Genomic DNA, 14,386 nt, shown 5'->3' with positions numbered 1-14,386 from the left:
AGCATGCAACAATGCATATCATAAAAATAACTGTAACACAGTGTCCAAGAACAAAACTCTGAATTATTTTATATTATTAAGTAGTATGAAAATACAGAATATGACAAGATTATATTTTCAGAGAAACAAAGATTATCATAGCAATACTCACAGTTATTTATATTGACCATTTGGTTGTGTCAGCAAAGTAAATAGTATTGTTTTCCAATATTTACTTATAATTTAACTGATACAATGTAATAGCACAAAAACTATTCCCAACAAAACATTAGCACATTTCTCAAGTGGGTGAACAATTACAAAAGGAGCATATTTTCCCCTGGTGATTCCACTTATGTACATGCCTAAATTTTGGTGTCATACCCTGTGTGAGCTGAATCCGAACCCTGTTGCTACAGTTTTGATTCAACTGCCTAGAAACCAGTTTTCATTGCCATTTGAGTCCTACCTTGCTTTGCTTTCAGCTACTGGTCTTAAAGATCTTATTCCTGTAAGTCCCCTGCCATATTTGCCAGGCCTGTGTGAATGACTTGGATGACTAAAACATTTCAAGTAGCAGTAGATCCGCATGTTTAAGCAGTTGAATTTATTCTGCACAGTTTTAAACAGAGCAATCCACAGGCTACTTTTCACAGAAGTTATCCATTAAGAATATTTGAAAGTGTGAAAATAGTACTAGTATTAAAAGGTTTTAAGTATAACACTAAATCCTTATTTGGAAATGAGAATAGAAATGCCAGCTATGGGAGCTCTCTACAAATTAATAAAAATGGGAATGAATATTTTCTTCCAGTTAATTGCAGAACTCATCTGGTCCACAACACAGACAAGTGCACTACAGAAAAGATATCATTTGATCTTTAAGACTTTAAGATTTTCATTCACTTTTGTTTATCTATGAAAAGAATACCACAATAATTCTATAATACTGAAGTAATTCTCAGTTAATCTTGAGTTCCTGTAAATTCTGAACTATTTCCCCGCAAGATAATTATATTTACATGCTGAAACTGAAATGCTCTTGAACTGTTTTCCGGTTTTTAGTTTAATTTATCATTTGAGATTGATCTGTCCAATCTTAGTCATCTAGAAATCAGACACTAAAAGCTAGGCTGGCTGCCCCAGCTTCTCTCAATGGGAAGATACAACACTTGGTAAGAACCACTCATTTTATGAGACTTGGAGTTGTAACTCTTAGAGTTCTCAAATTAGGAGAGGTGAATTGTAACATAAGTGAAAATTAGGGAATTGCAGCTCTTGAGTTATTTGCAGATTTTGAAGATGAGCAGAAACATGCCTTTGGCTGGAAAAGTAGTTTTAGTGACCAAATGCTATATACACATCTTTTAGAATGTTTCAAAAGGTGTTTTTTTGGTTGGGTTTGTTTCTTTGGGGTTTTTTTGAATGAAACAAACATTAAATTAAAACTTTTTGTATTTGTAGGTTTTGAAATTTATGATCCAAAACCTTACATAAGGGGCAATTTATGATGAACAAAATGATGAAAAGCTATTTGTTTACAATTATCATTCTGTATAAAACACATCATGACAAAGTAAAAATGGAAAATTCCTGATTTCCCATTTTCATCCCACCATTTCTCTTTTAAAAAATAGTTTGTTTTTCAAATACTTAAAAATACCATTGAACAAATTGAAGTTTGACAAGCAGCTGAATTTGGATTTTTGTATGATGAGTACTATGTACTGAAAGATTTAGTAGAATGTATGTACACAGTTAAGGATTCTTGCTTTGGAGAAGACAGTTTTACTGTTCTACCTTCAAATTCTAATTTGATGTCTTCAAATCTGTGGAACATTAGACTGCTTTTACCTCAAATATAGCAACAGCAATTATTTCCCCATATATACAGATTGCAGAAACCTGAAAAATATTGATTTTTTAAGGCTGAACTTAACATGAAGTTAACTTCAATTGTACATATGGATTTCAATTTATGAATTAATTAAAACCCAAAGCTGCATTGAAATGCATTAACATGATAAAAGTATTATTTTAATAATAAAATGAAGGTCATGATAATTAAGTTTTATATTTGAGGTCAACAGAAACATACACTTGAAAGAAAATATCTTATATGTAAAGGGAAATGGAATTTTCCTAACATATCCTTCCATACAAAACACTCGCTTAATTTTCATGCAGTTGTCCGTCATTACACATGAAAGAGATAATCACATTGCTCATGAAACTTTGAAAGCCATTCTGTCAGGCTCATTCCAGCTCCAGTATTACAATGTCTCCTTCTTTGGCAGCACCACATTCATACCGAAAAAATTCACTCAGGATTTCCCAATTAGATAACAGATTCACTGCAGTCTAAGTGCATCAGTCAAGCTTGATGTTCAGCTATATTTTTATTTAAACTTAATGTTTTATGTAGACACCAAAATTAATAATTGCTTTATGAAATAAATATTCTGAAATGTTATAAAAATAGAGCCTGACAGCCACTGGATATTTTCTTCTGATTTAATCGGTATTGAGTCAGCTCCATACTTCATATTTTTTATGCCAATACTATGAAAAGCAATGATCATTGAAAGACAGATATTATTCATTGCAATCTAACTATTTAATTACTTTAAATAAACAGGTAAGACACTGTTCTCATTTAAACTGAAGATTCATTACATTGGTGCTATATGTAAAGGGCCCTTAGAGTAAATGAAAGTCAGGATCTTAATCTATAATACAAAGATAGCATAGGCTAATCTTTCATAGCATAACAAGTAAAAGAAATAAACGTATCGGTTCTATAAACATGGGATACCACTGTAGTGCTGTTTGTATTTCTTTTTACCTTCTGCATCGGTTAATCCTGCTCCTGACTGCTTTACTGGTTCTTGTCCATTCTGGCTCATCTTCCCTCTGTTAAAAAATACGGTGGTAGTTGTCAATAAGATGATAAAGAGATGAGATTTAAGAAAGTGATACACCCAAACCAGTGAGGTTTGGTTCTATACAAGAAGAGAAACATCACAGGTATTTCTAAAAAACAAAAAAAGTGTGTGTGTGCATAAATATATGTATATTTAATTTCAAGAAAATAAAGTGGACAGTAGTTTTTTTCTGGTGCTATTTGGACAGATGACTTAAGAATATTATATTTTTCTCTTTTGGGGGCAACTGCAATTGCATCTTGCTAAGCCTGTACATTCTTATAGAATGGGGCCATCAGGCACTGTCTGCTACCTGCCCCGCATCAGCCTGGGGTTCTGCAATCAGTCTGCATAGCTCCTCTCCTCACTTTATCCTGTTATGGTGAACAGTGAGATATAAAACAAGGAGTCACAAAATTGATATTTGGTCTACAATACTGTTACTTCACAGGTAAGGCATATTTATGGTAATTATCTTCTTTTAATGATTGATTTTACATTACAGGTTTGGTTTAACATAAGAAACAATTCAGTTCTGAGACTTACATTAATCATAAAGTAAGGTGAATGGAATACATCATGTTCTGGAAGTCCCTATCTTTCTCCACTGGATGTAGAAAGAACGTGGATTACAATCTAGATGTCTATTTTTAGGCAATGAAAGTTAGGTAAAATGTAAGCTATCTTTAAATGGACTTGTTGCAAGCTCTAAGGCATGATTACAATCACTCTCAAAAACATATCTGCTACTATGAGATGTTTGTGCTTCTATTTGTCTTTCTCTCTTAAGACTCTCAAAAGCTGTGATAGAGAATATAAGGCATTATCTTCAGATGCATGTGACTCCTGTGGGGTTAAAGGGTCGGCAGTGTTCTTTGCTACCAATGAGCCAGCTTCATGTTTCACAGCAGCAACAGAAGCTGTCCAAGTTCACAATGAACTAAAAAATTAGTATAAAATGTCAGTTTTTAAAGTAATTTTAAATTCAGTTTTAACTGAATGTTATTCTTCTCTTCTTCTGTGAGGTAATGCTTTGTAAAACGTATTACAAATATGATACAAGAATTATTTGTCCCTAGGGTTAGATTCCTTACACATTGTTCAGTTGCTTTTCACCTTTGCATTGAAAATCAATATAATTTTACAGATGTTGTATTGGTATAGAGAGTTACAGAATACAAAGGCATAGAGAATCTGGTCATTATGAAAGTTGATATAATGAGTAACTTTCAGAGGTATTATAACTGGATAATAAGAGTCTTCTAAAAAAATATCTCCCAAATAGAAAGACTTTACAAGATGTATTCAGCTGTGTATAACTGTATATAATGATTAATTTCCCTTGATAGTTATAACAATATTTAATATTGGCAAGTATTGTAATTAGTTACCTCATCAAACAATTCCCATGGTGTCACTATTTAATTCTTTTATTTTGTTTCATGACTAAATGTTCCTATGGTTAAAAGCATTTGAACTAGATTAAAGAGTTTAAAACTCGGCCTATCCAACATTTTTTCTATTGATAGATCAGAAACTTAATCTAAACAGGGAGCTTATAACCAAAAATGTTTTTATATGCCAAGACATTTAAAATTATTTAGCTAACTTAACGCTTCATATCCAAATTGTGAGCTGTGGTCTTATGGATATACTGAATTAGTGTGCAAGGTTAGAGTCCCTGAAGTCATTATCAAGCCAGTGTGAATGCAAATGTTGACTAGAATTTCAATGATACATATATTCAGATATATAAGAATTTGTATCCAGAATTCAATATGGAAAGAGTTATCTATTTTAAAACATTCTCCCTAGGGATGTTCCCAAAGGTCTCTGATGGTAAACAGTAATTTTGTCATTCATTTTCATTACATTGTCATGTAAAGCCCTTGAGACTAACATGATCTAGTTGAAGATGTCTCTGCCCATGGCAGGGGGGTTGGACTAGATGACCTTCCAAGCCAAACTATTCTATGATTCTATGAAAAAGAAAGCATTTTTTGTCTATGTAAATATCCTGCGTAACTTTCAAAGTCTCTGTCTAATATCAGCATATAAAAAATTTACTTTAATGCCAAAATAAAAATGCCAAAATAAAAAAAGATACTCTAGCCCTTAACAGAAAATAAGAGGGATGGATATATTTTATTTGATTAAGTAAAATTCATGGGAATAAATTACTATAAGAGACAAGCTGAAGCCGTGGAGACTTCTTCCTGTTTTTCAGTAGAAGTGCAGCTGATGTCAGGTTTAATAGGCTGGTGAATCTGTCAGCCAAATACCAAGTAACTGTAGTTACTGTCACATTGCAAGATAATACACAGTAAGTGATACTATTTGCACTCAAATTTAGCATATGTGAACTAAAAACTTCTATTGAGAGCTCCATCTTGTGTTTCTGTGCACAAAGATTTTATGCATCTTTGCTTTTCTCATTAGGAATGATGGCAAAATAATTTTCTTTTGAGATTGTCAAATCCAATTAAAAATCTTCTTTTTGCTACTGGGAAGTACAACTCATTTTAACCTAGAACAGCATGAGCAAAAAGTTCCATGAAGATTAAATGACTTGCACCCCACAACCTGAGCTCACATTGTCCTCCCAGATTCTGAAAATAAGACTGAAATATTAGATTTGTGTCTTTTTTCCTTTTAGCCACTAATAAGCTGTAGACAAATACCATTGGGCTTTATTTTAGAAAATCATGAATGCTTAGAAATGTCACAGTTCTAGAGAATGAATTTTTTCTTCATTCAAGCTTTTTTAGGAAGATTATATCAAACTCTTGTGACTAATAATTCAAGACTGCAGGGAAAAAGCAAAAACTTGTGTCCCAGAGAAAAACATGGAACAACTATTGCAGACACTGAATGAGCAATGACCACCAACTAATATTTTGAGAAGAGTAATTCTATAAAAAAATTCAGGTCAGAAATACTAAGTTGATCAGGAGAAATTACTTTTTTCTGTAAAGGAATATAAATGAAATTGCTAAATGAAAGTGCATGCTGCCAAAGTTGAGGGAAAAAAAATCCTGGCAAAACTTTTCTCTGTGGAGTAGTTAACCAGGTAAAATGGCTAAGATCATTGCACTGATAGTAGCTTGATAATTCCTACAGGGACTCCCTCCCAAAAATATTTTTCCAACCAAGAACTGACAAATTCTACTCAAACTCTTAAAAACTTTGAGAAAGATGGTTTATATCCAGAATCTGAATTTCGGTTGCACTAGTAACACCTATTTCTAGAAGGAAGTCAATTTGAAAACTTAAACTAAGCATTCTCAGGCCTATGAAAGTTGTACTTTTAAAACCTAACCCAAGCCCACCTCTACACACTTGCATCAAAGGCTGAGACTTGCACCTCTCCTGTGTGACAGCAATTAATTCATGAGGTTGAGCCAGAGGTTTGGTTGGTTATTAATAATTCAGTGTTCAACAAAGCAGAATGAAAATACAAGCTCTGAAAAATTCTCCTTCTTTTGCTGTTATTCTATTGAGTAACTCAAGTCTACAGAGCAAACTACTTAAGAAAATGACTGGCAAGTGAAAGGGCATACATAGTCAGTGCACAGAGGATACAGTATATTAAAGGAAAAATCTTACATTCTTGGGATGGGAAATAGATTATTCTCTCCTGTGGCACTGCTGCTGCCTTCGCTATCCATGCTGTATCCACTGCCAAAACTACTGGCTGACGAGCCAGTGGAGACAGAACTTTCTGCAGGTCGGTGATTAGTAGACCTTGCTGTACAGAGCAGGAACAGTGGGTTACCAAAAAACTTGTAAGACATCACTACAATCCACATTAAGAAAAAATGTAATTTATCAAAATCACATGCTGCAAACACTTTCACGTTTTTACTTTACATTCCAGTATTGCATTATCATCTTTTGCAGATGATGTTTATTTTCACATAGAATAAGGTGTTCTAAACCAAATAGTATACCACCATATTTTTTCTCCGGTCATGTTAATAGTTCAAATCAACAGCCTGAAGGAAAAAAAGAATGGGTTAGATTGATTAACACTGCTTTTCTGATTAAAGCTACAGAAAACCAGCTATTCATCTGAAACATTTCATATGGTCATCTTGTAGAAATGAAAGACCCAGTGGGTCTTCCTCATATTCCTCATGAAACATTCTTTGCATTTGGTGATTTTGAGAAGGAGAGGAAGCTGAAAGGAAATATAGGTACACCATCTATAGTCACAGAAGCTGTATGCAGACCTCCACCCCTCTTCAGACGTAACACAGCTACTGCATTGTATTTCTCAACTGCTTCTACCCATCGGGATCTCTTTTACTACATGCCTAGAATTTTAATGCACGTGTTTTGATGGGAGATGCCCTAATCTAGGTTAAGACCATTTGGTGTAGAAAATGTACACCAGCATATGTTATTTTTACTTCAGATGCCTTATTTTGTGTTTTGGATATTATTGTACTACATGAACAAATCTTGTGGTACCCAGCCTTTAGCAAGTTGAGAAATATAAACAAAAAAAGACACGGTGACATTACACATAATAATTAATACAGGAACAGTAGAGTAGCTATTCTCATATTGAATAACATAATTATCTGGGAATATTAATACAGATTTTTGGAATTTTTTTGTTAAATGTCCTCTGCTACGTCTACTAGGGTCATGTTTCATCTATTCCAACTGATTGAGCATATGTACCAAAGATAAAAAATACTTTTTTGTAAAGTTATTTTTCTGTGAAGACTTAATGAAGTTTTATGCTATTTGGTGAACTGTGAAACGCTAATGTAAGCAGTTAAAAGACATTCTTCTTTAAACAAGAAATTAGTCAAATATCTAAATGGAAATTACTTCAAATAAAAGCCAGAGCCACAGCGGTGTCTTGCCTTAAACTGGCAACCAATATTATTTATGTTTGACTGAATGAATAATATTTTTGATGAAGACTGCTGCATGCTGCTTGATGTGGGACCAGGAAGCTGAGTGTGACTCCTCAAACATAATGCAAAAACAGATTAATAATTGAATCTAGAAGAGAGGAATGAAGCAATTCACATATCATCAATCGTTGGGCCAAACTGTGAGTTAAGACAGAACTCTTACTCTGCAAAGTGATTCTTCACTGCTAAACCAAGCTGTCACATAACTTTTTTTTTTTTAAACTCTATTAGCCTCCTCTGTTTCACTAATGCCTACAGCCACAGAAGGAATCTGTCAGTCTAAATTATTTTCAGATAAAAATATTCTTTAGCTCTATTTCATGATTTTATACACTGATGATAGACTATCTTCTTGGACGTTAATACAAATTAATAAACTGTAAAATCATAGTGTTATTAACATCCTCTCAGTATCTCATCTGCAAAGAAAGCCACCTATGTTTTCTTCCACACAGCAGTGTGCCCTGCTCATGCAGCTGTGAGCAGCGGTTGCTCTATCACTTTCAGTTTGTGGTACTGTGAGTGAATTCCTGTGACTACGGTGACATGTCAGGAAACTGCTGTTTGGAAATGTCGGGCAAGAGCGAGATTTCAGAGAAGAGAGGTCAAGCTCTCCTTTAATGCACGTTATTGCCATCTGCCCTGTATTCAACGGCCTATATTGGGGCTATCTCATGCTGGTCCCAAATTAATCCATAACCTCTGTTCTCATAGCGTTTGTGTGACCTTATGACTTCTGATGTTTGTTATTTGGGATTCTGAGGGGTTTTTTGGGTTGGTTTGGATTGGGTTTTTTTTTTTGCCATGGCATGTCAAACGCCTCATAGGTGAGGACAGTCGGGAAAGCCACACATCTGCAAAACCCATGGAAGACAAGACAGTATTGTGCCAGCACAAAAAAGTGTCTTTAGTTCTTCCCTTAGGCATGAATTTGCTTAGTGTAGCATGCATCTCCACCATAACATATGTGGCTGAAAGGGTAGTTCATATCTGGGCTCTTATTTTTATTGACTTTCCTATAAAAGCTAGTGCCTGAAGTAATTTCTTATATCTTTACTGGTGGATTTCCATAACCAGTAAGAACCTGGAATTTACTTCAAGCCAGAAAAGCTTGAATTAAGCCTTTATAAGTGGCTTAGAAGTTTTGCTACATCTATTTATAATCAAAACATAGTCATTACTTTTCAAACAGCTGTATCCTGATGATACATTCAGTATGTTGTATTTTTAGTTTCTCTGTTGTTTTCACTAATTTACATCTTTTTCTATATTGATGTTTTTTCCCATAAGATCTCTTGGTGAATGGTTATGATGGGTCCAAGTTTAGATTCATGACTGGATTTTGAAATTTCTAAAGTTCAGTGTTATTCTTTTTTTTTCCCTATCTGATCTATGAAAGTAATGAACTACAGCGTCAGTTTGCAACAAGAGATGAAATCCACAAATAGATTTACAGTGGTTTTCTGACAAATGAAGAATCTGGATACAGATAACTCCTCCATAACTTATAAGACACCCACATTTTCTATGTATCTATAATTTTACAGATAATTCTAGATCTCTAAGCTTCTGCTGCTGGTTATACAGGAAATTTCCTAGTTCTGAAGATGTGGCGATGCCTGCTGCCAGGCAATATTTTGTCTGAGAGTTAGAATAACCATAGTTAGATTTGTATTCTAGAACTTCTTCCCTGCTCTCATGTGCAAGGGACTAGTTTGTACATTCATTTGCAGTCTTGCCCTTTCTCTTTGAATGTTGTCTTAGGAAATTTAACAAGAAAGGCTGAGTTCACTGTGGTACTCCTCTAGTCTTACTAGGCTATGTAAGGTCTGCGAAGCCCTATAAGTGTCAGAGCAATTGCCACCTTGCTTGGCCAGTTGGGTTCCTATCCACATAAAGGACACGTAACTAAAGTGAGATTAGGGCAGGTTCATTTCTGAGTTACAGAGCTTCTGTTTACAGCTGCCTATGCTAGAAAATGCCTAAGTTCTCAGGTTTTGACATCCAAGATCTGGTGGGAGGTGCCTTCATCTGTAGAGAGTTGTATAGTTTTGTATGGATTCGCTCATTTTTTGAGGTCCAGAGATTGGATATTCTCTTCTGGTATCACAGATGTGCCTGATACCACAAGGTGTAGTCTTGCTTCGCCTAAATGTACAACATGTATTTGAATAGGAGCTTGGGCAAAGGCAAGTGCCATCATTTGTATCCAGAGTATGGAAGAGCTATGTTTCATTACTTCCTTGCCCATTGTTTTTTCAAGTTCCTGATTTTTAGGAAAAAATACCCCAAACCATTAAAAACTCTTAGAAAGCTTAGAAAACTTTTAGAAACTCTTAGGAAGAAACTCCTCATATGCAAGGTTTGCTGCCAATTACATATCATGCTGAAATAATTCCATTTTTAGCAGAAAGAAAAGACTCTTCAGGCCTCAGCAGATGGAAGACACTAAGCTTAACTGAAGATCATTACCCAGCATCATCATTTGGCCTCTTACTGGGAGAGAGGAGATATCCTTTCCCCCTTCCAGCCCCTTCTCCATAAACTGTTTATGCAGTTTATCAGATGTTTCTTAAGGATTGTAACTTCAGTGGTGTCTGGGCTGTCCAGCCATTGGACTATGAAGAATAGAAATATGAAATGAAAGTTTAAAACTCTAATATGAGCTGCTTCCTCTGAAATAGTGCACAGGATTTCCTATTATACAAAGCTATTGTTGTAGCTTTGATTTAATTTTCATCTGCTAATCCTGTTGTAGCTGGTAGTTCCCCTATGAGATGAAATGTTCTCTACTTTGAAGGTGTGTTGGTGGGTAGACATGTCATATTTAGTAGCTAGCAATGTGGTGTTAATGTTGCCTCTGAGTGACACTGTTTTACCGTCTGTTGTACAGGCTGGCATGAGCAAAAGCTTCAGTTAAACCATTCTAGTGAATAATACATAAATGAGTTGGAAGAGTTCTCGACTGCTTACAGGAATTCTTTCAGATTCTAAGAAAGTGAATCATAATGTTATCCCTGGTGTAGGATTGGGGTTTTCCAAGAAAAAAGAAAAAAAGATAATGGTTAGCCAGATACCTTTTGTACTCTGTATTTTTTACAGGGGAAAAAAAAAGAAAATAATTTTCCTTTGAGAGAATGATATTTGTCCACATATACCCTTATGCCTTCTTGGAAAAGAATTGCTGATTCAAGAAAATTGAGGATAGCACTGACCTCACCTTTTAGCTCCATTTTTTAAATTTTTTTTTTTTTTAAATTGTTTTAATTATTACTCTTAGCACAATGTTAGTTGAATGCATCTATGGTAAAAATATGGTTTTGCTTATGCTTTTGCTTATGGACCCAGCTGGAGAATCAGCTTTTATAACCAAGAAAAACATGTAAATCATGCCTTATTATAAAGAAGATATCATATTAAAATCAATAAGAAAGGAATGAATGGAAGCTATATGATTCAGTTAATCTCTCAGAAAAGTTTGTTTTTACAACAGAGAAGATGTTTTTTAAAAACCTAACATAAGGGAGGTAGATAATTCACACAAGACCTATAGCCATGAACTGTCGAATCAGTCAGAAGCAAAATGGAAACAATTCAGCACTGTCAGCCACTCCAGCCATTCTTCTATAGTGAATGAATTTTTTTTAAAAAAAAAAGACTTAAACTTGAAAAATGGGACTATGCTGTTCTGTCGTTCCTGTGGATAAACGAAGAACAGACTCAAACAAAACTTTCTCCCAGGGATTAAATTGTGCATGTTCCCCTTTTCAGGTATCTGTCTAGAAGCAGAAATAAAACTCTCAAAACACATTGGGAAAGACAGTTCTATTTGTAAACCAAACAGGAGGAGGGAAAATGAATATGCATTCAGGATTAAATTTTGAGACTTTGCACCTAATTGCTTGAAAAAAAATTGTTCTTTAAAACTGGCAATCTTGTGGGTAACAAAAAAGGGCTGATAGCATCATGCTGAGTCCTCTCAAAGAGATGCAAGCCCATGGGAGCAGATGAAATCACCAATTTGCTTTGGATACTTATCTGATGACCAACGGACTTGGCATGTCACACACAGCGTCTTCTGGCAGAAGCTTGTCTACTCTTCACTCTCAGTCACCTTGTGTTTCAAGTGCTTCAACCTCGAACTGCCCCCCAGGTGCCTGTTTACCTGTTTTTATGAAGGGTTTGCTAGCACTAAAAGCAGGTGCTGCTCAGGCTTGCTCCGTAAGGTTCTGCAGTGTAAAACCTTGTCGTTGGGACTGCTAGTTGCATCTTTTGTGAACTGGCGACAGAATGGGGATAAGTAAATAACTAGTGATCAAAGGTATATACCTCAGGTCAGCTCTGACAGTTTCTTTTCCTCACTCTTCCTCATACTGAACAGCACTTTAGACCATGGTCTCACCCACTTCAGCCACATTTGTGTATTAGACACGGCTTTGACCGCACACTGAGCAGTGATATTTTGTGAAACTTCCACACAACTCTTTACAGAGCAATTTACTTTTTGAAAGGAGTGATGGCAGAACAGCACGCATCTTAAACTGTGGTGATGGCATTTCTTTACCCAGCAAAGCAATTCTGATGAAATAATTTTCTTTTGTGTACTCTGTAGGGTTAGGCTACCATCTAATAGACTTTTGAAATAAGAGTTATCAAATGAAGAATCTAAGCAATTTCCTGAAATTACATGTCAGCTTAAAATGGCAGAGGAGTAAATAGCGGGAATAGTCAAAGCAAAATGTGCCAGCTATTAGACTGAAACAAAACTCAAAAGACAGCCTCAGATTATTGCTGTCTGCAGAGTGTGGGGACAAACTGTTATTGTTTTGATAATGGTTCTTGGAAATGGGTTATTTGTAGCAATATGAAGGCCCGTTTAACTTGGAAATTAAGTGACTAGTGAAGCTAGGCATAAAACAGCTTTGGGCAGTAAATTATTTAAAGTGTGAAGAAAATATCCTAAATTATTGTAGGAAATTAAAACATGGCATTGCCTATTAAAAGTGTGAAAATGGATACAGACCTAAAGGGACCCCAAATAAGCAGGTATTTAAATCCACAATCATATCCAATCCAAAAGATTTATAGAACCTAGGAATCAATTTCACTCCACATTGTTGCTAATGCCAGTAAATAGAACCTAGTGATAAGGAAAATTCCTGTCAATTTTAATTTCTTACAGCTAAGTGGCTAGAAATTACACAGTGCTGGCTCAGACCTGTATCATGGGTTTTACAGTGCTAGCAATATCTTGGTACACACATCATAGCACATTTCTGTGTAGCTTTAACCTGTTATGCTGACACTTAAGTGAACTTTTGTCAAAGTTGTTGGACCAAGGGAGTTAAAAGCAGGTATGCTGCCTTTTGAACTAAAGTGTTCTAAACCAGAGGTGTTTGAGAGGTATAAATTGACAGGCGCATTTGGGTACAATTGTGAAAATGCTGATGCACAGTCTGTCTACTCTAGATATTCTAGCTAACAGTATTAGCTCTGATAGTAGACCTTCCTCTGAACAGTAAAATCACTTGACACACGACGATTTGGAAAGTAGATTCCCCTTAGGATATCACAGAAAAACTTTTGTGTCACGATGGAAAATTTATAATGTAAAAGATGAAATGTTCTCTATGAGATAGGAGAAATAAATAGGTGCTGAGTACATGCATTAGATTTGGAGGTTTTCAGAAAATGTTGTAATGTTAAATTCCCAGAGGTTGGGGTTGAAAAAACCCTTTCTGTTATTGAGTAAAAAAAATAGGAAAAATAGACAGAAATTGCTGTAGAAATATATTGTTTGTATTACTTTAAATAGTAATTTAACAGGTATGTTCGGACTTTTAACTGAAACACATGGTATTTTCTCTAGATTTTTAACATTTATTAACTAATTCAGGTCAAGAATATAGCAGTGCTTTTCTTCTGGCAGGTTGTTTGCTTGTTTGATTGTTTTTTTAATATGTGGCAAAAAAAAGAGAAGGTGCATATGGCATCCATCATCATATGATGTTCAAGCAACAGTGTATTGACTTGTAGCTTCTCTCTCCTGAGAGTCTATTCGAAAGGATAGAAAAATGCATAGGACTACAATGATGTTCAGGCTTAAAATCACTTACTTAGCTATTTAAATATTAATTTACTCTTCTCCAAAGATCCTAGGAAGAATCAAAATAATTTTCTAGAAATTCTTTTCTTTGGTCATAATATGTTGGGGTTTTTTTTGACCATTCAATATTCTGATATAATAAAGGAGCTGTTTTTTCATTGTACAATCATAGTACATTTTGGGCCAAAACTGGCACCTCTTCCTCTGCAAATAAGGACAAGTCCATTGAATTTTACCCATTAAGCAGGTATGTTAAACACCCATGTAGAGACCACAGCTCCCTATAAAACTGTGTACTTTAAAAAATGACCAGTTATGTAGATAGATGCTGACTATATGGTGAACACTATCTTTTTTCTTTTGTGCTCTGAACTGCTTATTTCACTGGAAACTACACTTTCTATTCTAGTGAGGCAGAGTTGGTGTGCCTTTCTACTTCACACAGA

The 14,386-nt window shown here is 35.0% G+C and overlaps 1 protein-coding gene across 2 annotated transcripts in view; it reads right to left on the bottom strand.

Annotated features, from left to right (window-relative positions):
* PCLO (piccolo presynaptic cytomatrix protein) overlaps positions 1-14,386 on the bottom strand; it is a 378,538-nt gene that overhangs the window by 44,290 nt on the left and 319,862 nt on the right. For both annotated transcript variants that reach the window (XM_075144408.1, XM_075144419.1), the window contains exons 22-23: positions 6,510-6,651; positions 2,825-2,892 (exon numbers count right to left, since the gene is read on the bottom strand). In XM_075144408.1, the coding sequence (XP_075000509.1) occupies positions 2,825-2,892; positions 6,510-6,651 (210 nt within the window). The remainder of the gene's footprint in view (positions 1-2,824; positions 2,893-6,509; positions 6,652-14,386) is intronic.

The sequence above is a fragment of the Calonectris borealis genome, chromosome 1 (assembly GCF_964195595.1).
Source record: "Calonectris borealis chromosome 1, bCalBor7.hap1.2, whole genome shotgun sequence".
In the NCBI taxonomy this organism is placed as follows: domain Eukaryota; kingdom Metazoa; phylum Chordata; class Aves; order Procellariiformes; family Procellariidae; genus Calonectris; species Calonectris borealis.
The sequence above is the reverse complement of the archived record's forward strand: the minus strand, read 5'-3'. Positions and strand labels throughout refer to the sequence as shown.